This window comes from Lytechinus variegatus, chromosome 6 (genome assembly GCF_018143015.1).
Source record: "Lytechinus variegatus isolate NC3 chromosome 6, Lvar_3.0, whole genome shotgun sequence".
In the NCBI taxonomy this organism is placed as follows: Eukaryota; Metazoa; Echinodermata; class Echinoidea; order Temnopleuroida; family Toxopneustidae; genus Lytechinus; species Lytechinus variegatus.
In genome coordinates this window covers 21,784,253-21,812,024 of record NC_054745.1, presented here as the reverse complement: position 1 = coordinate 21,812,024, position 27,772 = coordinate 21,784,253, and the positions used below count along the sequence as shown (strand labels likewise).

Below are 27,772 nucleotides of genomic sequence, written 5' to 3'. Positions count from 1 at the left end.
TATTAATATGCATTCATGATAACTCTCGTAGGAAATCGGTAGGACGGCTTTTTGCTGGTAAATGATAAGCTGCTATATAACCAATCACATAGGAAACATTAAAAGTTAAAGGACAAGTCCACCCCAGCAAAAAGTTGATTTGAATAAAAAAGATGAAAATCCGACAAGCATAACACTGAAAATGTCATCAAAATTGGATGTTTATTAAGAAAGTCATGACATTTTAAAGTTTTGCTAAATTTCGCTAAACAGATGCACATCCTGGTGGTATGCAAATGAGGGGACTGATGACATCACTCACTCGCTCACTATTTCTTTTGCATATTATTATATGAAATATGAAATATTTTCTCCTCATTGTCATTCTTACAAAGTTTTATTTTCTGGTTGAGTTAAGTTGGTCCTTGTCAAATTGGTAAAAATTGAACTATTGTACAATTCAAGCAATAAAAAACAAAAAAAAAAAACAGTGAGTGATGGAAATCGACTCTCTCATGAAATGTCACTGAATTGTGCATATAACTGTTTCGAGGAAAATAAGCGAAACTTTAAAATTCTGTAACGTCCACATATACGAGTTTTGATGAAATTTTCATCATGCTTGTTTAATTTTTCTCTATTGATTAAAATTAACATTTTCTGGTGTGGAGTTGACCTATAACCAGGCTTGTTATAGACGACAGATATTACTCTCTGGGTGGTGTTTCATAAAGCTGTTCGTAAAGATACGCAAAACTTTACGCACGACTGGAACCTAACACTAAATCAGTTTCATATGGGTATCATTTAGCACAAGAAATGGTCACCAGTCGTGCATAAAGTCATTCGTAACTTACGAACAGCTTTATGAAACGGGCCCCTGGTCTTTCTATCAAAGTGGAGACGATGAAGGAGCGGGGATTCGAACTCACAACCTTGTGAATATGAGTCTGACAATGCTCTAACCTCTATATACCACGCGACTCCAACTTGATCCCTCGTTTGTAGTATTGCATATTTGAAATCAATCATTACTAATGAGGCCATATTTTGAGGTGGTCTGTCAATAAGATATTTGACCTATGATTACCCATAATTATCTTTGATCGCTTGTTATCACAATTCGCAAACACCTATACTGGTCAAATATGATCTTTAATACATGTATAACGGTAGGCCCACTGCAGACTTGTCCTTGCCCCCCCCCCTCTCTCTCTCTATATATATTTCCCTCTTTTATTCACTTTATTCAATAAATATGTATTTTCTTCCATTTTCATTTTTCTTAAAATATTACGAATTATACAAATCATCATGCTGGAAGGATCACAGTGTCACCCAGTGTAATCACATTGTGTTCACATAAAAGACTATGTGAAAATGTTATTCACATATGTAAAATGTTCACATTCAACTGTGTAAAGATATTTTCACACTGTGGACACTGTCACCTCGACGGTGTAACTGTTCACAGTGTGTTAACATGGTGGACTATGTGAATGTGTGATTTACACTGTTGAAATTCCTCAAATTGAACAGTGTGAAGGTGATTTCTCATTGTGTTCCACACTGTGAACACACGGTGACACACACTGTGGTAACTGTGTTCATTCCAGCAGGGATGTGTCACATAGAGTATATCATACACAGATTTGTTAACAGAATTTGTCATTCACTAAAAAAAAGACGCTAATTGCATACCGACCAGGATGTACATAATTTTTGTGAAATTAGTACTGTGACTCTCTCCTCTACCACAACTTCCCGCCCTCTTCTCTCTCTCTGTCAGCAAGGGTTACACTGCCTCCACTCGTACCCCTTCCATGGGATTGCGACTTTGAGGAGGACGATTTGTGCTCGTGGGTCCAGGACACCAGCGACGATTTTGATTGGATCATTCAAACAGGTAGCACGGTAACCGTCGGAACCGGACCCCCCGCAGACCACACAACTCAAAATAAAAACGGTAGGCTTTTTTATATTTTCTAACAACCCTCTTAAAAAGCCGCTGTATGCAAAATTTCGTTTTTGCCTCATTAACATCTACTCTGCTAAACTCACATCAGCATTAGATTAGGTGTAATAACGTGTTATTACGTGTTTTCTTTTTGTGAATATTCATGAGGTGTATAGTCTTTGACCACATACTTAGGAAATGAAAGTACGCAGTCGTTCAGGGATGGTTGAGGGGGCTAACGTCCCAATATCTAGTACTGAATAGAGACTCTAGATATACATTGTGTCCAATGTTCGGTCCAGTGACCAAGAAACAAAGAGGTACGGATCACCACAGACTGCACACTTTGTAGCTGATCAATTGGCTTGAAAAGTCCACAGGAGTGGATGAAAGCTCGTCCCAAATAATCATTACGGTTGAAGCTTGAAAATTATTTAATGAAAGAACCTCTCTGATTGGTGCGTGATCACTGTATTGAACAAAGTTATCATACAACGATGATGCTGATTGGTTCATTGGCATTAAGCGATTGATTGCAAACCTTTATGCCACGCAGTTCAGACTGACATTAAATGTCACGTGATCAATAATGACAGAATATCGGTCGGTTAGAAACCGTTTCGTTTTATGGATAAACAGGTCTAACCCTAGGTCAATCCCTCTCTCTTTCTGCTTTTTTCTTCTGTCTATTGCGCAACATACCCTTCACAGCGAAGACCTGCAGTGTGTGAATAGCTTTGCACTTGTTCTGTAGTTGTTTACATCAATATGATTTCGACCTTTTTGTTCCTTCTCTTCTTTTTTCCTGTATATAAACGCATATATGAATAAGTCGATTATATTTTTTTTTTATTTCCACACTCTACAAGCTTTACTTTTTTAGTGGACCCCCTCATTTCCATTTATGCTCAATATTATACTGGGTTTTTTTTACGAAGTAAGAATGATCGCCTGTATATTGTATTTGGTTTGTATTACTTTATATTACTTTGTATTATGTTTTGAATGGAAATCGAAAAAAGAATTGAATTTTAAAATAAATCCGACTATTTGCCATATAGGTCACTACGTAGCTATCGATACCAGCTCAACTCAGTTGGAACAGAAAGCGCGCCTATATAGTGACGTCATCGACGAGAATCCATCCATGTGTCTCGTCTTCTGGTATCATATGTACGGAGCACACGTTGGAACACTAAATGTTGGCTATGGAGACATGACCGGTTATCCAGGTAAGGAATCGGCTGTACTTTTGTGAATGTTTCCATGTACCCATTATGAGATGGATTGCACGCCGTTGACTAAAGAAAAAAAATATTGCTGTGAATGAAATGCAGATTCAAAAGATAATTTTTTATGCATTTTTTGATTAGGCATACATTTGCACATTCTGTTCGCGTAGTATGTTGTTTTTAATGATGTCCTGAAAAACATTTTTATGACTTTAGGTTGATTATTGATTATCAATTCTTAAACAAGTACTTGTAAAAAATCTGAATCTTAGTATCTCTATTTCGTTAGCCAGAAAAGCTACCAAGCATAAAAAAGACTGAATGAATAAATAAGTATTACCGTGGTTGTTTTTATTATTATCATCTTCACCATCGTCATCAGTAGTAGTGATAGTAGAAGTAATGAAGTGATGATGGTGGTGGTGGTGGTGGTAGTAGTAGTAGTGGTGGTGGTAGTAGTAGTAGTAATAGTAGGAGGAGGAGGATTAGTAGTAGAAGTAGTAGTAGTAGTAGTAGTAGTAGAAGTATAGTGTAGTAGTAGTAGTAGCAGAAGTAGTAGTATAGTAGTAGTAGTAGTAGTAGTAGTAGTAGTAGTAGTAGTAGTAGTAGTAGTAGTAGTAGTAGTAGTAGTAATAGTAGTAGTAGTAGTAGTAGTAGTAGTAGTAGTAGTAGTAGTAGTAGTAGTAGTTGTAGTAGTAGTAATAGTAGTAGTAGTAGTAGTAATAGTAGTAGTAGTAGTAGTAGTAGTAGTAGTAGTAGTAGTAGTAATAGTAGTAGTAATAGTAGTAGTAGTAGTAGTAGTAGTAGTAGTACTTAGTAGTAGTAGTAGTAGTAGTAGTAATAGTAGTAGTAGTAGTAGTAGTAGTAGTAGTAGTAGTAGTAGTAGTAGTAATAGTAGTAGTAGTAGTAGTAGTAGTAGTAGTATAGGGGAGGAGGAGCAGTGGAAATATCTTTATCATTCTTATTGTCAACTATCCTCATCCTCATCATCATCGTCATCATCAATATCAGCATTATTCGGCATGGTCAACAAAGAAAATAAAAACAATGATAACTATAAGATAAGGAGACTCACGTATTGCAAGAAGAGCATAACATTTAACTAAATCGATTAATAAATTGATATAGGAGCTAATCTTTATGTTCTTGGTCCTAGTTGGTCCTGCAATCTGGACCAGGTCTGGGGAGCAGGACTACAACTGGCAGTACGGTCACATGGCCGTCTCACCCACGTCTTCCACTCCACGTGTATTCTTCGAAGGCATCGCGGGAAACGGGGACCAGGGAGATATAGCAATTGATGACGTCATAATTGTGAATGATTCGTGCCCTGCACTTTGTAAGTATAATAATAGACATTTGCATATACTGACGTCACCATTTTTTATTGATGTCGAAGCCCATTATCATGCGCTGGAGATCTGCGGTTGGTGCATCTCTAACACCTCTGTGTACGCGTATTCCTATATCCTCACGGGGAGGGCGCTATGGGATTTTGAGGTCATACGCATAAGGTCTATTGTTCTCTTAAAGTCACATCTTATTTTAACGCATGTATTCTGCTGTGGGTTTTTTCTTCCTTCTTAGGAAATCCCAAAATAATATTCAAAACGCTATTATGAATATTAATAAAGGCCTGCAAATATTGTAAATATGAATATTCTGTGCTAAAATAAATGAGTGGAATATACTAGCACTGAGCAGAAAGGCGCTTCTGAAGTCTACACTTTACATCGCCCAATCAACTCCTTCACATGTTTGTTTGTGTGTTATCTTTATTGCCCCCCCCTCCTCGCCTTAAATTATTTTGTCTTATTTCGCCTTCTGCCTCATGTTTTCTTTCTTTCTTTTATTTATTTTCTTTCTGTAACCCCCCCCCCCCTCACACACACACACACACTTCCCCCTCTTTCTCTCTCTCTCCCCCATCTCTCTGTCTTTCTCTCAGTATATTGTGACTTTCAATCCAGTGATCAATGCGGTTATACAAACGATGATGACGCAAGATTAGAATGGACCAGGGACCGAGGGCTCTCCGCCGTATCCACAGGACCCTACGTAGATCACTCAACAGGTACAGCCGATGGTAAGTCCCACTCAGGATCAAATAAACCAGTTGTGATCAGTTGAATCAGAACAATCTTCCAGTAATCAAACTTCAAACTCAATGGAAAAGGTTGATAAAAAAATAAACGGATTCAGTGTCTATATGTGGAGGTTTGCTAAAAAATCTCCATCTCATTTACTTGACCTTACGTACGTAGGATCACTCAACTGGTACTCACGTGACCAGTTCAGTTCAGACTCCCACTTATCAAACTTCAAGTTTAGTATAGGGGTCCTGTGTAATAAGTTTATTTATGTAGTAAATGTCTTTTATATAGGCCTTTCCACGGGGTCGAGGGTTTAGGAGACCGACTTGCGTACACTGTAAAAACTGCGGTGTTAAAACTGACACCAATTGTTGTTAATAGAGGACCACACCCTGAGGTTTTAAAATTACACCCTAGAGATTAAACATAACACCAGAGAGTGTAAATGTAACCACAAAAGGTGTCGTAATAACACCTATAGGTGTAAAACTAACACCACCAATTTAACACCGGTGTAAAAAATAAATGGTGTGGTCCTCTATGTACACCGGTTAACACCACATTTTTTGATGCGTAGGCCTCCTCCTCGAATTGAAAACAAGCAATGAAAAATTAGGAACTTCTACTAGATTATGTGGGTACATATTCTATGAGTCATCTCAACAAGAGTTGTATGGAGATATAATTATAAAAATCATCTCAGACGGAGTTGCAACGAAATTGCAAAGTGAGAAAAATTTGTTGATGACGTACCAATCAGAAAAAAAATGTGTACGTCACTGTGAAACTATAAGTAGGTTGACGTTTTCAGTATGACGTAAAAAAATTCGGACGCAAAACGTTGATAAAGTGCTTTGACCATCAACGTAACGGGGGTCATGACCGGTCATGACGTCAAAATTAAATAGAAAGTGCGATGACATTCAATTCAGACCATGATGTAACAAAGCACATCAGTACGTCACAATATATGCGCAGAACATAGTATACTTCATAGCAATTACTGTGTTGACAACCGGCCGATTACTTGGGCTATCGTACTAGTACAGTAGCAGTAGGCGTTGTTCGGTCAGCTTTCTGGTACAAGTGAAAAGGCTATTTAGGTTTATTCTGAAAGACATTGAGAATCGTTCGGTAAGCTAATGTGATTTGATCCTCGAAACATTCTAAGCTTGATTTTTATTTTCGATCATCAAGTGTAAATTTATTGGACAGGTAAAGCCCTATACATCGAAACAAATCCATAGACACAAATCGAAATACATAAATTAAATGTGTATGACTTTAAATGTCTTGATTTTATCCATGTTGGGGATAAAGTAAGCATAATGTTGAAATTTACTTTATCGTTTATCAATACTATAATTTTTATCATTTTTATCATCATTATCATTATTTAATATTACTATTGTTATTAATATCATTGTGTTAGTTATCATCATAATTGCTACATATCGTAATCATAATCGTTATAATTATCATAAATATTAATCATCATTCCAATTATACTTGTTTGCTGACACTACTCCTACTCTTTCAATGCAAAATAGCTAATCTGGTCCCTAATCGCGATAATCTCAGAGTGGGATGAAGGTCCAGTCTTGATCGAATGAGATTTCAATCTTTCAAGAATGAATTGTTACCCTTCTTGGAGTTAAAGAGTGCAATTTTTTTACACTTTCACTCCAAAAGGAGTGCGATTAGGGACCAGATCAAAACCTTTCCATTTAGAGAGTACTATTCAAAATAGTAGTAGTAGTAGTAGTAGTAGTAGTAGTAGAAGTAGTAGTAGTAGTAGTAGTAGTAGACTGTAAAAAAATGAAGTGACAATTTAGCACTTACAATGCTTGTATAGGGACTGCACTACTAGTGCTGATTTTCTAGTTTAGATTTGAACTAGAAAATCAGCACTCGTAGTGCAGTCACTATACAAGCACTGTTAGTGCTAAATTAGCACTTCATTTTTTACAGTGTAGTAATAGTAGTAGTATATTACTTATACTGGAACTACTAAGACTACTACAAGCTATTATACTTACTACATTATGCACATTTAAAAACTACTACTACTGTACTGTCTATAACAAAATTACTATTACCTTTTCATTATCACGCAAGGGTTCTATATGAGAGTCAAAACTGGTCAGATTCTACGCAGAGGCGATCAAGGTATCCTTACCTCGCCATCGTACCCGCGACCCATCAGCGGCTATCGTTGCCTGGAATTCTGGTACATGATAAATGGTAAATAATTATATAATATTGACTGGCCTTGAGGGGAACATCAAATATATTGCCAGCAAAAGAATCATATTGGCCCGAGTCTTTAGACGAGGGCAATATGGGTCTTTTAAGGGCAATATATTTGATGTTCCCCGAAAGAACAGCCAGTCAATATTTTTATTATCATCCAAATCAGATATCTAGAGCAAAAATCATGATAATGGGGATATTTCTTTTAAAAATAGAGTTCTATTGTGTCATGTTAATATCGGTCTAGGCTCTGCACTTTACCATTATGACGTACTTGCAAGCGCTCGGATCCAGCGTTGTCTTTATTATGACGTATATTGTTGGTGGGCGGATCCTTATGAAGCGTATCTCTTTATACGCATCCACAAATTCCCGGATGTGAGACCAGGGAAAATACAAAGGTATATTTTGCTTCGTCTCTGCATGCAAAGTAAATACGCGCACTGAGACCGAGGAAAATACAAACAATATACCTACCCTTCCCGATATTCAGAAAATGTAGGGCAATACGGTTTTGTAAATGACCAGCTCAGATGTCTGATACGGGTGATAATACATCATATTCCAATTTGTAGAATTCGTTTCCAAATCAAGAGGAAACATAATCATGCAAGGGTCGGGATGGTTCATTCTTGCAAACATTTTTTTAATGTAATACAACGCTAAAACAACACTCAATTTGGGGTTTTATACAAGTTCCGCTCCCCCCCCCCCTCCACTCACTGCGCTCCCTCCACGGAACGGAACGCCTTTCCTCCATACTGCATTTTCTGATCGCGACCCCTAATTTACCCCTCACACGATCGTGTCATAAAAAAGTAGGCTTATATTAGCATTATTTCAAGGCAAGAGATTCACCGTTCTCTTAGTTTTATCATGGGGGGCTACCTCCATGTTTTTATCCAATATCTGACGCGTTTGTGTAACAAAAACCATTGAAATTAATTTGTAAACAATAGACATTTCCAATCGTACCATTACTGATTACTTATTGCCCGTAACTTGCCTTTCTGTTTATCTACGTATTGTTTGTTTTTAAGGTTTATCAATGTATTTTGACCTGCCATTGTCACGTCATCTTGTGACGATCAACCTTCCACTCTCTATCTTTTTTCTCTTTTTCATATTAATCTGTGACCCTTTTCGTTATCTTCTTCTTTCTAGATATCTCTCTCGATCCTAACAATGTACAAAGCCGTATGAATAATTCTTATTATATCATACACTGTAAAAACTGTGGTGTTAAAACTGACACCAGTTGCTGTTAATAGAGGACCACACTCTGAGGTGTTAAAATAACACCCTAGAGATTGAATATAACACAAAAGAGTGTAAATGTAACAACCATAGGTGTTGTAATAACACCTATAGGTGTAAAACTAACGCCACCAATTTAACACCGGTGTAAAAGAACTGGTGTGGTCCTCTGTGTACACCGGTTAACACCACAGTTTTTGCTGTGTAATGTAAAATATAATTAATCAAATGTATACTTGTATTATTCGTTGTGTAGTTCAGATGCATTTCAGTTTCTTATCTGCGATATCCTGCAGGAAAGAACAAAGCATCACACAGTGTGATCAGTGTGTTCACATCGTGGACTATGTGAAAATAAACACACTGTTGAAATGCTCAAATTCAACAGTGTGAAGATATTTTCACACTGTGGACACCTCCACCGTGTGACGGTTCACAGCGTGTTCACATGGTCAACTATGTGAATATGTGTTTCACACTGTTAAAATGCTCAAATTCAACAGTGTGAAGATATTTCACACTGTGGACACCTCGACAGTGTGACTGTTCACAGCGTGTTTACATGGTCAACTATGTGAATATGTGTTTCACACTGTTAAAATGCTCAAACGTAACAGTGTGAAGGTGATTTCACAATGTGTTCCACAGTGTGAACACACTGTGACACACATTATGGGACACTATTCTTTTCAATAATTGGGTATGCGGAGAATTTTATTCATTACCATAAATCTATTTATGTAGCTCTCAAGGGTGCAAGGTAAACAATACTTTTTATCTTTAATTACGCTGATTGATTGAACAACCTTTTGAACAACTTTTTTATCTTATCAGTGGATATAGGGGAGTTCACAGTCACTGCAGTGTTCTTGGATATTACCCGGTCTGATGTCTCATCCCTATCTCAAACATTTACGGTAAAACCAAAATTATATTCATATTGGTTGCACACTTATGGCACGCCATTAGGGAATCAATACAAGATGCATTATATTTCACTTTAACAAATGTATGCTCATACTCGTCCCGATTCGTATCTTGTCTCGCCCGACTTGTCCAACATTTTCTCAAGATACCTATTTATATATTCTGTTTCCTGATAATATGCAGTACTAAGCTTTCCTATCACAATATTAAACTAGAATCACTTTCACTAGAAACACAATTCAACCACTATGATATATTGGGCAAATTGCTCCTGAATTCAATATTCAAAAATGTGGCCAAAAGGTAAATAGAAATTAATGAAAATAACCCACAAAGATTAATTGAAGCAAACTATATTTAGCTCCATTTTCGATTGAATGCAATCATTTGAGACAAATAGACTATATCAATAAAATATATTCTATTCTTGCTCGACGGCACGGTCAGTCACAATCTCGTAAAGAACAACCAAGCTTTCTCAACTCACCATGTAATTAACCAGGATAAGTTTCATTAAGTGACTTATGTTGTAAGCTACTGAAATCTTTGAATCTGATTGGCTGGGGGAAGATTTCTCAGTACAATTCCGTGGAAATAACTTCGTCAATTACTTCCTTGATACAGGGTCCAACGGGGAGCTTCTGGCGGAAGGGGTCAATGGAGGTCGAGACGATTCAAGAGAATCTCTTCCGGTTCACGCTGACCGTTGAGGAAACTATATCCGGGGCCTATGTTGCCATTGATGACGTTTTCGTGAAAGGCGAAAGATGTACTGGACAGGAAGGTATGAAGAACGATTATAATGATAAAGAGATAGACTTGCATAGTTATAACTAGATATTATAGCTAAAAATATATAAACAAATCAAATGAAAGAAAGATAGATAGATAGATAGATAGATAGAAAAATATTTAGATTAAAAAAAATCGATTGATAGATTCATAGGTAGGTAGGTAGGTAGGTAAATACATACATGGCCCTTATTCTGAAGTCAGGTTTTAATTAAACCCTGGTTTAAAGTTGTGGTTTAACTATGGAGGGCCAATTGGGGCACAAATCCCTAACAGTACACATCCAATATATTAACTCGTTTGACACTCAAAATGACCATATCAAGTCCTTTTACGCCTTTTGGACCCCTTGCGCGCGCCAATGCTCAGCGGCGCACGCACAGTCGCACAAGCGCAGCCCAGCCGGCTAGCGCTGGGGCGAGACCAAAGACCTTATAATATATTACTAGACCGAAAGCTGCGCGCGCGTTCAGCACAAAACAAATGAGATTAGACTCCGCCTACCGCGATCATTTGAAGACAAAAATAAGCCCCCATTGACATTCATGAGCGTAAATATATTCATATTCCGGCCTTGTCATTGGCTAAGAGCGTCATTAATACGCGATTTCCCCGATTCTTTGTCATCGATACTAGTGGTATCGTGTTACAGAAGTAATTATTCATTTGACCTCATTACGTCATCTAATTTATTCATTCTGAATCCGAATCTGAAACTTTTCTTTCCACACAAAAATGGACCTACGAACACTCCGGTGAGTACGTATAAATTGATATAACCACATGAATTCAGTGGACTATTTACAAATTTCACACAGTATTTTGTGATCTCAGGTTATTTCTCTACCAAATTAGAGAGTTTGCTATCATTCTTCTGTTAAAGGAAAGCAGAATTTGGTCTTTGAAATTGAAGTTAGATTGTTGCTTGCAGTGTTGCGGTTATGCCGCTGTGTTAACCACATGTATTTTGTATGGGCTCCTAGCCGATTGGTCATCGAGAGAATTTCGGGCCGGTTTGGTTCATTTCCAATTAACAAGGACCAACCCATGATTGATTAAAGCAAGAAGAATGAAGCTTCTTTTTGTATACTGTAACGTTAGATCTAGAGGGAGATGGAGGGAGATCTGCATCTATCTTCAGTAGATCGAAACCCAGTCAGGAATAAACTGTGAAGTGGAGTGTGGATGAAGATATATTGCCTGTCATTGTCACTTGTGTCAATCCTCAGTTTCAGATATCAAATTTATTTTGCATAACTTCTGGCTTCTGCATTTAGCCCCCATAGCCATAGGCGGCGGAAGCGGGGGGACGTGTCCCCCCCCCCTAAATTTTAGGTGGGGGACGGTTCCCCCCCCTAAATTTTTTTTGCTACCTTTTTTTTTTTTTTTTTTTTTGCTTGTCAATTTTTTTCCCTGCGTCCCCCCTAAATTCACGTGGACCCCCATTGAAACGTGTGTTGTCCCCCCTAAAATTTAGGTTGATTACCTTTTTTTACATGTGTCCATCCCAAAATTTCAGGTAGACACCCCCAAATATTTTTCCTTCTGCCGCCAATGACAATGTTAGCCCCACCCATTTTAACTTATTGTTATTTATAAATAGGGTCTATAGTTAGACTCTGTCTTAGAAATAACTAGACCAAAAGCTTCAGTCTCTATTTTGGTTGTTCCGCTGAACTGTGTTGGCTCACTCACGAATAGTTAATGTCAGAAATTGTTGAATAAATCCCCAGAAACGACGGTTATTCCTGTAGAGGTCTATAAGAAATAAAATGCTGCTCTGCATGTTTGTCTTATTATCAATAGGCTAGATCTAGGACCTAGATCTAGATAGGCCTAACGTTAGATCTAATTTCTAACTTGGTTAGAAACCAGCAACTAGTGTTGCTTATTATTTTAGACTTAGATCTAGGGCCTACGGTACTTTACTTTTATTCATCGATGCTTTCTAATTCTAGGCCAACCTAATTCAAATCTAGTCATCTAAATTATACTTTCCCAACACGCGACACTTACCCCAGCCCAGGCCCAGGGCTTATGATCTAGGTCTGTAATTTAGGCCTAGATCTAGGTCTGGGCCTAAACGACTCCATTTACATGTACGAGTATGTCTGTCAGTGTCAGTGGACCAAGGACTAGGCCCTAGATCTAATCTTGGTCAATAATGGCAATGAAGTTTAAACTTTTAGCCAGGAATAAAAGTCAGACATCAAATCCATATAGGCCTAGATCTCAGTTTAGAACCAAAGCTTTACTTTCTAGGTCTAGATAGATCGAGAGTCCATCGTTACTATCTAGATCTAGACCTACGAGTAATTTAGATACGCGAATGCTGTTGCACAGCTCTGAGTCTTGGACAAGATCTATACTTTCTTACAAATAGATCTAGACCCAGTGCATGAGATGAAATTATGTTAAAGTCAACTGAAATAAAAAGATGCAGATTTTTTTTTTTGGGGGGGGGGCAGACATTTGAAAAAATTTAGAGAAACCTAAAATTCAGAAAGCGAGGGCCAGAAGTAACCAATATTACCTATGGCCGTTTTGTGCATTTTCTAAAATAAAATTGAAGGATGTCATGCAATTCTTTTTTTGATGAAGGTTTTCACATTTCAGCTCTTACCCAAATCCCTCCCGTATACAAACGGCCATGAAAAATATCACTTCTTATTATTGTACTCTTTTCTTTCACAAACAGGTTGAGTTTGAAGAACAAGAAAAACAGGTTGAGTTTGAAGGACAAGAAAAACAGTATAGAGGTCTACCTATGTGGTTCAAGATGATGATCATAAGTGCATGCATCATTTTGCAGATTCTCATCCAGGTATTAAAGTTAAACTAACCCATTCAAAATTACAGATACATAACATGCATTGAATTTTAACCATGTTTACATTAAATAAAAATAACCTGAGCCACAAAGAGGTAGGATCTGTACTGAACATACACTTCTTAAATATATAGGCTCTCGAGTCTAAAGTAGAACCAATGTCAAAAGATATGTACTTTGGGCAAATTTATAAAATTAGGTCATGTCCTTGATCTACTAGTAATTAAATTGCCTTTTTATTTCCGATTTTTGTTTATAAACAAAGCAATATTTATTTTTCATGAGTTATATTTTATAAAATTCATTTTATTCATTCTTTAGTGTGATATTCATATTTCATATTTGTAGATTTACGATTTTTTTTTTGGTTTTACATTTTGTCTAATAGGATGATGCAGTTTGACAATTTCCATGGAGGTGATTGATGATGATAAATAATTGGTGAAGTAGGCCTAATAGAACAGTGCCTGGACCACAAAGAGAAACACAAACTACAGCGGTTATATGAGTGAGTGAGCTAGTTAGTGATTATTTTTGATAATGGAGGTTGTTCACATTTTTTTGGCAACAAATAGACCTGCCTTTGAAAAACCCATTTCAATTATGTTTTTAGATTATAGTTATTGTCGTTTTTAATTACAGATCAAAATATTCTGTGCAACAAAACATATCAACTTTAATTCTGTCTATTCATATAATCTACATTTATATATTCACATTTACAAGAAATCTCTGTCATTTTTTCAAAAAGTACATGTAGTTAGAATGGAGAGTGGTATGTAAACTGCAGAGAACATGTTTAAGTGATATATATGCTTTATAGAAGTACAAGTTTATAATAAGTAGAAGTAAGATTTCCTATGGTATGTGTTGAAGAAACATATATATATGCATAGTCTCACTTTTCTTAAACGATTTGTTTTATAAATCATGACAATTTAATTGATTTTCTTTCTCTATTTTTTTCAATCTGCAGGACTGGTGTAACAGATGTTTTCATTCAAGTAATCCAACTATTCAACATTGAAGACTTAGGAACCACGTGATGAAGATGGAAAAGGTTTTTTTTCCAAGTCCAATTAAAAAAAAAAATTATTATCACAACCCAAATTCATGACGTATGAAATTTCTTATTGATTTTCATTAAAATTGGTTGCAAAAAGAGAAGCTATAAACATACAAATAGGAGCAGCGGATTGAAGTTGCTTGAGAGTGGGGGGGGGGCACAGGGAAAATGCTGTTTTGTGTGAAATTTTTAAAAAGTTGCGAGCAAGCAAAATTTTGACATTTTAAAAACAAATATCCAATTTTGTGATAGATTTCGACAAAATATTCAAAATGATATATTTCACCCTTTGCTTTCCTTTTTCTTTTTTCCCCTTGGTCGTGATTTTTTTTTTTTGGGGGGGGCAAGAGGATTGGCGGCGGAAGGCAAAAAATTTAGGGGGGTCCACCTGAATTTATCCACCTAAATCTTAGAAGGGACCACAAAAATTTCCAGCAAAAAAAAAGGTTGTCAACCACAATTTTAGGGGGGCACAACAATTTTAAGGGGGGGTCTACCTGAATTTAGGGGGGACGCAGGAAAAAAAATTGACGAGCAAAATAAAAAAGATTCTCAACAAAAAATTTAGGAGGGGGGACTCTCCCCCACCTCAAATTTAGGGGGGACAGGTCCCCCTATCCCACCGCTTCCACCGCCTATGGGCAAGAGTCCTTCAAGCCCCCCCCCCCCTCCATCTGTACGAACCTGCTTATATACCCCACTCACATGAATTATTAAACTTAATGCACACAGGATTTCCTTCAGAAGTATATTATAGAAATGAAAATATTGTTTTCTTGTTTCAAAGGGCACTCGTCATGGTGACCATAAAACAGTTCCTTCTCAAATGAAAGGGGCACAGAACAAATTCTTTAGAAGCGCTCTTCTTGGGTAAAAGGGGGCAGTGATTCAAGAAAGGGCACTTTCAAGAAGGCGAGGGGCACTTTGTATTACATGAAACGGGCTCTCAGATGGAAGGACACAGAACACGTGGGGGGCATTTTTGGGTGAAAAATTGCATATAAGGAAGAGCACTAATTGATATTACCTAAAACAGGTTCTCATCAGGTGAAAGGGACACAGTACACGTTCGTGAGGGGGTATTTTTCTTGCATAAAAAGGCACTTTTCAGTGCTTCAAAAAGTAGGGGGAATTGTGCCCCCCCAGCATACAAAAAAAATTATTTTGGTTCAAAGTATTAACATACACTTAAGAAAAAGGTAAAGCTTAATCCTCTGATATAATGTGATTTTTTTCTGGATAATTAATAAAATTCACCACTAACCAGAAAATTCCTTCATGTCTTTCATTTGTGTTCATATAGTATTTGTACAGAGCTAAAATGAAAGGGATTTGGAATTGGCAAAATTCAAAGTGAGACGGAGATCGAGAGAGGGAAAGAGTGATGAGAAGTGGGTTGAAAAGAGATGAGAAAGAAATGGAGGGGCACATAATTATGAAGAGATAATTTAGAGGGGGTGGTGAGAGAGCTGGTGTTGGAAGTAGGAACAAAAGGGGTGGAAGAGAAATAAGACGAGATTTTGGAAACCAGGAGACAGATAACAAGTGGGAAAATAAGAAGGAAATATATGAAAAGTTAAGTTGCAAAAGGGGCTAGGGCCACTCCAAGAAAATCATTTTTTTTTCTCCCATATTGCAATATTCTTATGCGAAAATGAATTTTCATGATACCCTACCATTAGAAATTCAAAATTGGGTATAAAAGAAATCTACTTATCTTCATATTTTTTTAAGATATTATTTTCCAGAAAAATTATGAATGGACCTAACCCCTTTTGAAAAAAGTGAATTTTCTTTTTTTAGTTCACTTTTTTATGGGAATTTCAACTTTTTATGGTATCATCTTATAGAGCTACTAAAAATCAATAAAGACATAAAAATCAAATTTGATTAAAAATGGACCTAACCCCTTTTAAAAGTGAGCTCTTCATATGTAGGAGAAGGGCGGCACAAAAGAACATGAGTGGGAAAATGATTAAATGGAAAAAAAAAACAGAGTAAGAAATGCTGGAGAATAAAGGGGACAGGAAACATTGAGCATGATAAACTGGGGCCCGTTTCATCATGAGTTACAAGTATGGTAACTACGAATAGCAATCATAATCAAGGTTCCCACGGTTATCACAATAATAGCGATGTTTAAATAGCTCAGTGTAATACATTATGAAACGGACGCCACAAGAAAGCAGGCACGGGGATCCATGAACATTTTTTTTTTACTTCTCCAATTTAAATTTGTAACAAGAAATGACTCTTTTAGTGGTGAAAGTTATTTTTTTCAGTATTCATACTCAACCAGTGAAAATGAATACCATCATTGTAATAACCATGATTTGCCCCCACCCCACCTCCACCTTTTTACCTAATCGCGACTTGATCTACTCTTTTCATCTTCCCTTTTAGAATTAGCATAGGCTTATAAGACGCAATACAAACATTGTTTTGTTTTTAAGTGATATCGCTTGTGATATCGATACTTTATAAAGCGCAACGTATCGTCTCAGATTTGCGCTTGCTTGATTCGCTGAATCCTTCGCGTCACGAGCGCGTAACAAAATGAATACATTAATAAATTTGCCAAGTTGACCTTTGTCATTGCGCTGGTGTGCGTATTGTCTAATACACGTACAAAACCACAGTTGACGAGGGAGCATCGTACGAAATTAATATTAATGGGGGGCTTATTTTAGCTTCTAATGGATTAAACAAAATGGCGGTAGCTTCGGGGGCCTGGGCGAGACGCTAGGGCACGGCGGCCGCGCGTGGCTCCTGCCTGCTGCACTGCATATTAGGTACAGTACGCGCCCGGCCCGAACATGACAACTTTTGCCATTGGCTTGTGGGCTGACACATGTTTATTGAAAGCTAAAACGCGAACGCAAAGTTTGACCAATGAACATCATTCTTACATCATCGTAAAGCTTAGAAAAAACTGCACAATGACTCATGGGAACTAAGCTGTACGATACCATCAAGCGAAATTGGAAGAGTGGGAAATCGTTTGTGGTGACATTAAGTAGGATTTTACGTTGAGTTTCATCCTATTTTTGATATGAAAGGGATGTTTTTGACCCCAAAACGCGAATGTAATTAACATCTTTGCAAAAATTTCAATTATTTAATGAAAATGATATGATATCATCAGCATAATATCATGGGAACTAAGGATAAAAGTGGGAACTTTTTTCAGGAATGACAAAATTGTTAACAAAACATGACATTTCCAGTGGTATTTCCATAGAGTGGTAGACACGCGCGGAAAGCACGCGCAGTAAGTGTCCCGTAGGATTCGATATGTGACAATTTTGAGTGTCAAACGAGTTAATAATTGTCTGGGAATGATAAAGGAGAGCGGTGTTGGCTCAGTTGGTAACGCGTCTGCCCGTCGAACCAAAGATTGTGGGTTCGAGTCCACCCCGGGTGGATGACTGAAGCCAGTGCGTTGTGTGTAAACGTCTCTCCCATGTTTCATATAGGACGTTAAATGGAGGCCCCGTGTAGGGGAGAGTCACCACCTTTGCACGTTAAGAACCCATTGCACTATTCGTATAAGAGTAGGGGGAAACGCCGGTGTAGTGGTCCACCTGCATTCCCCCCAATCAGTTAAATCGGGAGGAGAGACCTGCGGGTCACAATGATTGAGTTCGCTTTTCGCCTCCCAGGCACAGGTGATGCCAACAAATAATAATAATAATAACTGAAATATTTGTCTTCATTGTGAAAGCAACAGGTTACAAAATAGTAAACATAAGAGATATACAATCTAAACAGAATTTTTTAATTTTTGGCTCCCCATAATTCTAGCACAGAGTTAGATCGTAGTCTAAGTTAAACCTGATTTCAGATTAATTAAGGGCCTTAAAGTATATTGGTGGATAAGTAGATCCGGATGGATCCGAGAACAGATAAATTGATGGATCGGAATTTAGATAAAATGTTATAGAAATAGAAAAAAAATCCTTGTTGATAACATAGATATAGGCCTACATAAATAACTAGCAAGATATTGAAATGATTGGCACCTCGTGATGGATTCCCTAGCGCATGCTTAGTACGGCTGGTTTGCCACAAATTATAAGAATCTCGTCAAGGATGGGAAAATTACAGTTCCCTGTACTTCAACCCTACACTCGGGACGTAGCTTCTGCGTCATGTTATCTGCCACCCCCCCCAAAAAAAAAAAATTAATAATAATAATAATAATTTTCGCATGCGTATACTGCTTTATGCAACTATCATGTTCGTAATTAGTTTGTTTTAGCCATATAAACAAGTGATAGATAATGCGTAGCTAATCTGAATATGCCGATAACTTCGCTTTCTGTTTCAGGTTCATGTGACTTTGAAGTCGACCTGTGTGATTGGTCGAACACGGAGAATCGTGACGAGATTGACTGGTTACGTCACAGCGGGGACACAGGCAACGAACTGGGTAGCCCCGATGTCGACCATACCACCGGGACTCCGTCGGGCTGGTACTTGTTCATCGACTCGTCTCTGAGCTCTTTCGGCTCACGGGCGAGACTCGAGTCGACCGGCCTCGAGACCGGTTCAGCCTCGGTCTGTTTCGGTCTCTGGTATCACATGACTTGCTCTGGGGATAGCGAAAATACTTTGACTGTGAGTGAATTATTAAAAACATCCCAAACAAAATAATGTCACCAAACGAGGCCAAGTCTGTCCTCTGTTTCCATTAGCAATGTTTCATCGTTGTCTGGCAACATTGTTCCAACGTAAGTCCAATAATGTCAGTCGTAAAAAAATATATCTATTGGTTTCAAGGTGAAGTACACCTTTACAAATTTAATACTCTAACCTTTGTCATCCCATCTTATTCTATCCTATAATCAACAAACAAATTTCTAACGTTGTGCCATTGCCAACTGTCTAACAACTCTCCAACTAACTAGTTTCAAACTTTGTCAATGTCCTACAATTGTCGGCTGTTCAACAACTATCCAATTAAACATGTTTCCAACGCAGTGCAGTTGTCGATCTGTCCAACAACTCTCTAACTAACAAGTCGAGTTTCCAACGTTGTGCCAACGTTTACTTGTTACCTGAAAAGTCATTGCGGGAAAGTTACAAATTAATGCAGAGATCTGAGGTTCTGGCTCTGATCTCGTCAGTAGGAAGGAGACGTGATAAGGCGTAAAAAGCACGTCTAATGTCAGAAATTAAAAAAAGACACATATCGCTTTCGTGTATATGAATACAGATATTTTGAGGATAATATCTAGTTTAGTTTTACTATCCAATGGCGGACCTATTTCTGCGATGAGTAACGCGCTAGAGAGATGATTACGTAATACCATACAAATACAAATATTGTGAATGTGCTTGTGTAGGGAATAAACGTAGAGATGAAGAGCGCGAGACAAAGTTATGAATAGTTGTAACAACGTGTAACAGATCAAATTAGAGATTTCACACTATTTTCCAATGAATTTTACGATATACAAGTCCATAAAAAATAGTCCAATAGTGCATCATGCCGACGACGCCAATGTATGTAGGCTTAAAATATTGTTGTTTTTGTTTGTTGTTGCATTTGATCTGTTGTTGATTATTGTATTGTTATATTACATGCCTAGGTTGCCACGGAGACCGCTTCAAATTCCGTCAACCTTTGGACCTTCACGGGGGTCAAAGGTCAAGAGTGGAATAAGGAACAAATGAGCTTTGCACATTCTGGCCCGTATAGGGTAAGCGTACCTCCATAAGTTTCATGTTGCGCTGCTTTCTTTATGTCTCCCTTTCCTCTCTTTCTCTCTTTATCATGATGTCAGGCCTACATAACTTAATATAATATCGTGGACCAATAGTATATCAAATGTTGTACGTAATGACCACATTTCACAAAAGAATCGATCATTTGTTAGGTTTAGTTTATGCATATAGTTTCCTGAATAATTATTGTACTGTCAGAGTAGGACCAGCAGAATTTAATTTCGGTGCAACTCCCCATCCCCTAACAAAGAATATGTAAATAGTTGCAATGGATGACGGAAACTAATTTACTGAAAAAATAAATTCAAATATAAAGGTTTGAGTTATAACTCCATATTTTTTCCTTTCAGTAAATACAGAAAACAAAATCACGCCATCTTTTGGTTGAATCTCCCCCCCCCCCCACAAACACACACACATCAAAACACAAGGTCGTCACTTTTTAATGGCCATTTAATGCATGCTGAAGATGATTCTTGAGTCATTGTATCACATGGTCATATTAAATTAAATGATCAAAATATTCATTCATTCATTTCCCAATTTATCAGCTTTTAATTGAAGGGACACTGGGGGCATCATCTCTTTGTGACGTAGCAATAGACGACCTCACATTTAGCGAGGGCGCCTGCGACGACGAAGGGACACCAGCCCCGCCGTTTGAGTGTGCAACTGGTGGGCTGGTGATCAACCCTCAACAGATATGTGACATGCGATCAGATTGTCCCGATGGATCAGACGAACTCAATTGTGGTATGACAATCTCACTCATTCTGTCGGCCAGTACCCGGAGCCAGTAGTCCAAAATATCACATTTTTGTTTTCCCCTTTAATACGTGCCCAAAGACATCTCTAAATTTTACTACACAACATCCTCAATCTCTCCAAATCAAACGTCACCCCAACCATCACAATAGAGTTAAATAGACGACACATAATTTCGGACACAGAGAGGCCTTGCTTGTGTTTCAGAGCTCGAGCCGCGAACTCATTTTAATCACGAGTCTCAAGTCAGCACTCGGGTGCGTCACACCCTTTGAACGGAGAAAAGCAAATTATTGTTTGTTCTCCTTCTTTTGCCTCCTCTTTCCATACCACCGATAACCTTTAGACTTCAAGTCTTTGAACTTGTATTCTTTTTCAAATTCTCGCTTATATTGTAAACCAGAAGGTAAGAAAAATTTTCATCTTGCGTTTTTACCAATCCCTGCATGGTTTTGAAATCACAACCTGAACAGTAATGTTTTTAGCAATTTACAGATGGCTATCTAGTTTCTAAGCCCCTAATTCCATAACAAGTCAAGTTCTTAAGAATTGGGCCCATGGTTTCAGATTTTGGTGCCGCACACCCCTACCCTCTCAAAATACCCAGCCCCCAGGAGCGGGATCAAAATGAAAACGTAATGACATAATCACTTAACTCAAATTCTTCAACAGCTAATTCATATTTTTATTTACGAATCTTATCATCAAAGGTATATGTAACTTTCAAGAAGACCAATGTGGATATACAACCGATCCCACCAGTCTCTTTCCATGGATCCGATATGGCAAAGATGTCCCGACCACACCGCCTCCAACCCTTGTACTTCCTATAACGAATCCCTTCTATTCCAACCGGACATACATGATTGTTGACAACACGGCAATGCCAGTAGATGGGACTGAGTACTCCAGGTTGGTCAGTCCGGTGATTCAGGAGGTTGGCTCTGACTGTCTCATGGAATTTTCCTATTACCTGAGTGAGCTAGGTATATAAGTACCGGCAAATTTGCTTTTCTTCCTCTTCTTCGACTTCTTTTTAATCTTCTTCGTCTTCTTCTGTTTCTCCTACTTCTACCTCTTTTTCTTCTTCTTATAATAATAATCATAATAACCCGGGGGGCCACTTCCATTCACGAGTGGATACCATGCGCGACCATTGGGTCTCGAAAAGCACCCTAAACACGTAATTTCCATATTCTGAAAATGCACCCCTTAACAAGTATTGGCGTGTGAAACCCTACCCTTAACAAGTATTGGAAACAAAACGATACTCTTGGCAAATATTCCCTTAAATGAACCCCTAAACACGTACAGGAATGTATTATTGTTACGGGTCATTCGGTCGTCGGCTTTTGGTCTTATTTGGTTTTGTACAACCAAGCTTCTACACCTCGCGCAAATCGAACTCTAAACACGAAGTGTTGGGGCGAAAAGGACATCCTTTTTAAGACATTTTAACTTTGTTTTATCATCCCCGCAAATTCGACCCTAAGCACGTAATTTTCCTAACGAAATGGACACCCTTTTTTCATTATTTTAGTGTTTTTGACACCCTTATCACGTTACGTACGTAACGTGGCCTATCGTGAAAAAGACATCCTTTTTACGTGTTTTTTTGGTCGCGCATGGTATCCACTCGTCAATGTAAGTGGCCCCCCCGGGGATAATAATAATAATAACGGTATGTTTTCCAAGGGTAGCCGCTTCAGTTCCGAACGGGCACTGCTATTATTACCCTGGCTTTAGCTTGGCTACCTAGGCGCACAAGCATTCTTCATAATCGTATTTTTCTTCTTCTTCTTAATTCTTCTTCTACCACCACTACTGCTTTTATCTTCTTTTACACTTATTTTTCTTATTCCCCTCCTTCTTCCTCCTCCTCTTCTTTTTTTTCTTCTTCTCCTTCTTCTTCTTCTTCTTCTTCTTCTCCTTCTTCTTCTCCTCCTTATTCTTCTTCTCCTTCTTCTTCTTTATCTTCATCTTTAAAATTAAAAATATCAATCTTCTACTCTTGCCAGTGTTTCAGCTATATTTACTTGGTCTTTTTTCCTAAATGTGTACGAGTAACGATATGAAAAGCAACCCATATCTTGTTTCTACAGACACTCTCATGGTGACCTATACAAGTGATTTTGAAGAAGAGACGACCCTCTACCGAGCAGCTAAGCCTACCATTGATTCTTGGCAGCCAGCTGTCCTATCCGTGGGACGCATTAGTCATCCATTCCAGGTACATCGATGAATAACTTCACAAACCCATCACTTCATTCATTTTCACCTCATCTCATCTCAATAATTGTAAACCTATATAAAATGTTATACAATAAAATAATATGAGACGAAAACTGGGCAAAGATTTTGGATGGGATGAGGTACATAATCATGATCAGACGCGTGTCCAGGTTTACCAAAATAAGGGCCCTCTACCGAGCTGCTAAGCCTACCATTGATTCTTGGCAGCCAGCAGTCCTATCTGTGGGACGCATTAGTCATCCATTCCAGGTACATCGATGAATAACTTCACAGACCCATCACTTCATTCACCTCAACTCATATCAATAATTGTAAATCTATTATAAAATGTTATACAATAAAATAATATGAGACGAAAACTGGGCAAAGATTTTGGATGGGATGAGGTACATAATCATGATCAGACGCGGGTCCAGGTTTACCAAAATAAAGGGCTTTTCTTTTTTAAAAGAGAACACCCCCCCTCCCCACAAAAAAATGTTCTTCACTCCCAATTAATGGTGATTTTATATCAGACTAATCTCGAAAATTTACTCTTCTTTAGCACTTCATATTGACACCATATATCGTTTAATATTCAATTAAATTCTATCCCTTGCACTTTTTTCTTTAATTGTAGACCTGCAACCTGTTGATCCAGTTAAAAGTCAGGGTCCATATTGTGACGTCATATGCGAGCAGCTTTCGTACATATTGTATGGTTAAAACAAATCAATGAAATGTCATTTTCTCAGAAAATTTACTGTACTAGTACTTTCATAACATAATGGGCAGCTGCTCGTTCATGACGTCACAAATCCTTAAAATTTTAATAACTTCCTTAATCTATAATGGGTTTTCTGCTAATTTACAACAAAGAGTGAACTTCATTTATCATTAAGCATGATTTCTTTCCTTTTCCTTACCAGTTTAACTTTTTAGCGACACATTACATTGGGGGAACCCCCGGGGTTACAGCCATCAGTGACGTCACAATGATCAGATGTGGCTTCCCCGAACCAGAGGAGACATGTATTAGCGAGTTCAGCTGCTCGAACAGGGCGTGCGTTTTCTTCAGTGACGTCTGCGATTTCACTGATGACTGCGGCGACTACTCGGATGAGATCATGTGCGGTATGTAGGGGGGGGGGGGGGCGATGCAATATGAAATCCCTTATTTTCCTCTTGTAAAGCAGTTCTATACTTAAAAGATTCCCCTGGAGTACAATTCGGAAAATTCGGATGCCCAGGCTCAAATGCAATCTTGCTCAAAAATGCCCTGTAGCTCATGAAACGGGTGAGGGTAGGCCCTATATAGACCTTTAACATGCATTGACGTTGTCGCGCCGGCATCTCAGGGGCTCTTCGGTCCATTGCGTTGCACGTGTTAATGATCTGCAATGGCGCATCTCTGGCAACTCTATTTGCTCTCATTCATTTTCCTCTGAGGGGGGAGGGGGCGCTATGAAATTATTACGCCATAATCAGAAGGTCTGTTGCTCAATAATTATATCCCACTGTCACAGGTATTCCACTCCTGACACCATGATATCACTGACTGCCTTGTCAGTCGGCAGGTAGAGCAGTAACGGTTAACATTAACTCACGCATTTATACTTTTAATATAGGACCAAATGAATAGGAACAGTGAACTAATATCGTCCTATTCCATGACATTTGCTCCGGCGACAATTGCTTCGACGGAAAACATGCACATTACGCCAAACATAACACCGAACTTCCAGAAGTAAATAAACCCTAATCCTGATCTTTAGAGTATTCGGAACCAAAAACTCGATTACGATCCTATCCTATGCCATTCTAATAGAGTACCGGAGTGTGACGACAGTTGCCATGGTGTCCAATGGCGGGCTTGTTCTAAACAGAGTCGCAGTTGACGATCGTCTGTACACATTTGTATGACTTTGGCTTGTCTGAACATTTGGTTGCAAGTGATCCAATTTCGAAAGCAGCCATTTCTCCTATGAAAAACACGTTTTCATTAATTGCATGGGTTCATTTCTTAGAACCAGGTCGCCATGACACCATGGCAGCTGACGACATCGCTTCGGTACTCTCCCGAGCAAAATGTCTCACGGGCATAATGTCGTGTCACAAAATCAACATCTGTGTTTGATAATTCCTAGATCCTGATAGACACACAGCCCGATGTAACTTCGAGACCAATCTATGTTCCTTCTCACATATTCCTTGGGACTACCCCTGGATTCGTACGGCCAGTGTCCACGTTCCCGACAAACAGTACGCACCGACCAGAGATCACACGACCAATGGAGCCAGCGGATACTACTTGCTGGCCGAAGCCTTCGGGAGAGACAAAGGGGACGTTGCAAGGATGGCGTCCCCGGTTTTTCTAGAAACAGGAATAGCGTCGACGTGCACCGTAAGTTCTACAACCAAATCTGCGTTGTCGAATGGACATTTTCACAGAGACGTTAAGAACTGATCCAAGATAAATAATGAAATAGTTAACATAATTATACATCGTTACATTTGGAATTATGTTAGAGTCGGAGTCCAATATCCAATCTTAAAAAATAATGTGCTAAAATCAGTACTTTTGCATCTTCAAGAGCTCGTATATACCCGCGGTATATCAACTGCACTTGGGGTGCTCAGTGTACGTGACGTGCTGTTTCAGCACTTCAAGTTCTGCACCTGAAAAACAATCACTTTAGGATATTCTTAAGAATGCCGATTGTGCACTTCATCTTAAGAGTGTTTGAAAGAATCTCTACCAACATTACGTTCTTGTTTCCTTGACGATATAGATCGTGAATTAAAATTTGTTATCATACTTCATGCTTTGATACGTATCATGATAATATTTGAGGAAGTATGGTCTTCTAAAATGTTTAACAAATATTGTTTCCACGCACGCACGCAGATACGGCTCTTCATTTTTGGCAATGGTCCTGACGTTGGAACCTTAAATATATATACCAGGACGACCAATGGTGGTGCTCTAAGTCTTGTCCGTAGTTATTCTAACTTTGCGAGCGACAGTTTCATCAATATTGATGAGAGTTTGATCGTTCTTGACAATTTCCAAGTAAGTTCGACTTTCAAGCTAATACACTGTAAAAATGATGTGGTAATTTAGCACTTATAGTGCTTGTATAGGTAGTGACTGCACTACGAGTGTTGATTTTCTAGTTTAGATTTGAACTATAAAATAGGCACTAGTAGTGCAGTCCCTAAACAAGTACTGTAAGTGCTAAATAAGCAAATCATTTCTTACAGTGTACAATTTCTCCCATTGTAAGACAAGTGTCTTCATGTCTTAAATAGTTTGATTAATATGCATAATGCTCGAATGAGCCTAAGCTTTAACACGAAAGAAAGCTATTTTCAGAGGCTAGTTTGATATCTGAATAGTTTATTTTATTGATTCCTAGATTTTAAGGATAAGAACTGGCCCCGTAACACAAAGCTTAGCAGTGATCGTAGAAGATTTTTCTACGATTGATTTCATTTACTACAATGTACAATTAATCGTGGAAATAAAGTGTTCTTATTAATCTCTAATCTTTGTGTTACGAGACCCATGTCATATTTCCCGTTAATACTTTTTATTACAATGAAGATAAATCTAAAATATCCATCCTGTTAACTATTTACGTATCATCCTGCATGACAGTGTGACAGCTTATAGTTATTACAATGTGCAAATCGTAGACAATATCGAATTATTTTGAAGAAAAACAAATGACCTCATTTCACATTGCCAAGAGAAGTCCATGCCTTCATGACTTCCATGATTTATTTCAACACTTAGTTTTCAAATGATTATAGTCTTTCATAAATATCAAAATGTGATTGTGTCACCGCATTAGATTTCTTTCCATTGAAACTTTAGAAATGCTTTTTTGTTTACTATATGAGACATCTTGTAGTTGATTTCTGGTGTCAGGAGTGGGATGGAACACTTATGTAGTACCTAACATTCTACTAGATTCTCTTGGTCGTTTGTAGCTTTCCCGTTTTTTTTACAAGCATGAAACCTACCCTGGCATCTATCTTAAAGATATATTAAATCTGATTTCTTATTGGTTTAGTTCAATCAAGAACTTATAAACAGAGCAACTACTTTTTGACGTAGTGCTTGTTGACATCTAAATAATCAATTACAAATAATTCCAATTCTGTGACGAAAAGTATCCATTATCAGATGAGAATTTAAAGACAAAACGGGTAGATGAAGTCCAACATTTTTTTGGTTCAAAAACTTTGTAATAATACTAGAGAAATGAATGACAACGTTCCATTGCGTTCGTCTGGAGTTAAGCATGGGTTTAATTATCAGTTAACATGACAAAATCCTACACAAAAGAGCGTATTTTCATACGTACACACTTTATCGTGTCAATAGGTTATCATCGAAGCGAAAGTTGGCGAAGGGCCCGAAGCTGCCATTGCGATCGATGACGTCAGCTTTTTGAACTGTGACCTCTCCGAAGATCCCCTTCCTATCGGGTCCACGACCCCTGGTCCGAGCACCCTGGCGCCCTGTCCGAACGAAGACGACTTCCAATGCGGGGATGGCCAGTGCGTGAGAGAACACGAGGTCTGCGATTTCCTGACCCAGTGCTATAACTCTATGGACGAAAGATTCTGCGGTAGGTCAAAAAATAATCT

General features: G+C 38.2%; 1 protein-coding gene across 1 annotated transcript in view; it reads left to right on the top strand.

The window, feature by feature from the left end:
• The first annotated feature begins 2,225 nt into the window (after window positions 1-2,225).
• LOC121417633 (MAM and LDL-receptor class A domain-containing protein 1-like) overlaps window positions 2,226-27,772 on the top strand; it is a 35,309-nt gene continuing 9,762 nt past the window's right edge. Inside the window, exons 1-16 of the mRNA XM_041611371.1 lie at window positions 2,226-2,256; window positions 2,998-3,168; window positions 4,325-4,507; window positions 5,117-5,254; window positions 7,380-7,505; window positions 9,606-9,688; window positions 10,323-10,482; window positions 18,717-19,006; window positions 19,981-20,091; window positions 20,668-20,869; window positions 21,592-21,867; window positions 22,984-23,111; window positions 24,043-24,247; window positions 25,261-25,517; window positions 26,022-26,186; window positions 27,507-27,753. Of these exons, the coding sequence (XP_041467305.1) occupies window positions 2,226-2,256; window positions 2,998-3,168; window positions 4,325-4,507; window positions 5,117-5,254; window positions 7,380-7,505; window positions 9,606-9,688; window positions 10,323-10,482; window positions 18,717-19,006; window positions 19,981-20,091; window positions 20,668-20,869; window positions 21,592-21,867; window positions 22,984-23,111; window positions 24,043-24,247; window positions 25,261-25,517; window positions 26,022-26,186; window positions 27,507-27,753 (2,773 nt within the window). The remainder of the gene's footprint in view (window positions 2,257-2,997; window positions 3,169-4,324; window positions 4,508-5,116; window positions 5,255-7,379; window positions 7,506-9,605; window positions 9,689-10,322; window positions 10,483-18,716; window positions 19,007-19,980; window positions 20,092-20,667; window positions 20,870-21,591; window positions 21,868-22,983; window positions 23,112-24,042; window positions 24,248-25,260; window positions 25,518-26,021; window positions 26,187-27,506; window positions 27,754-27,772) is intronic.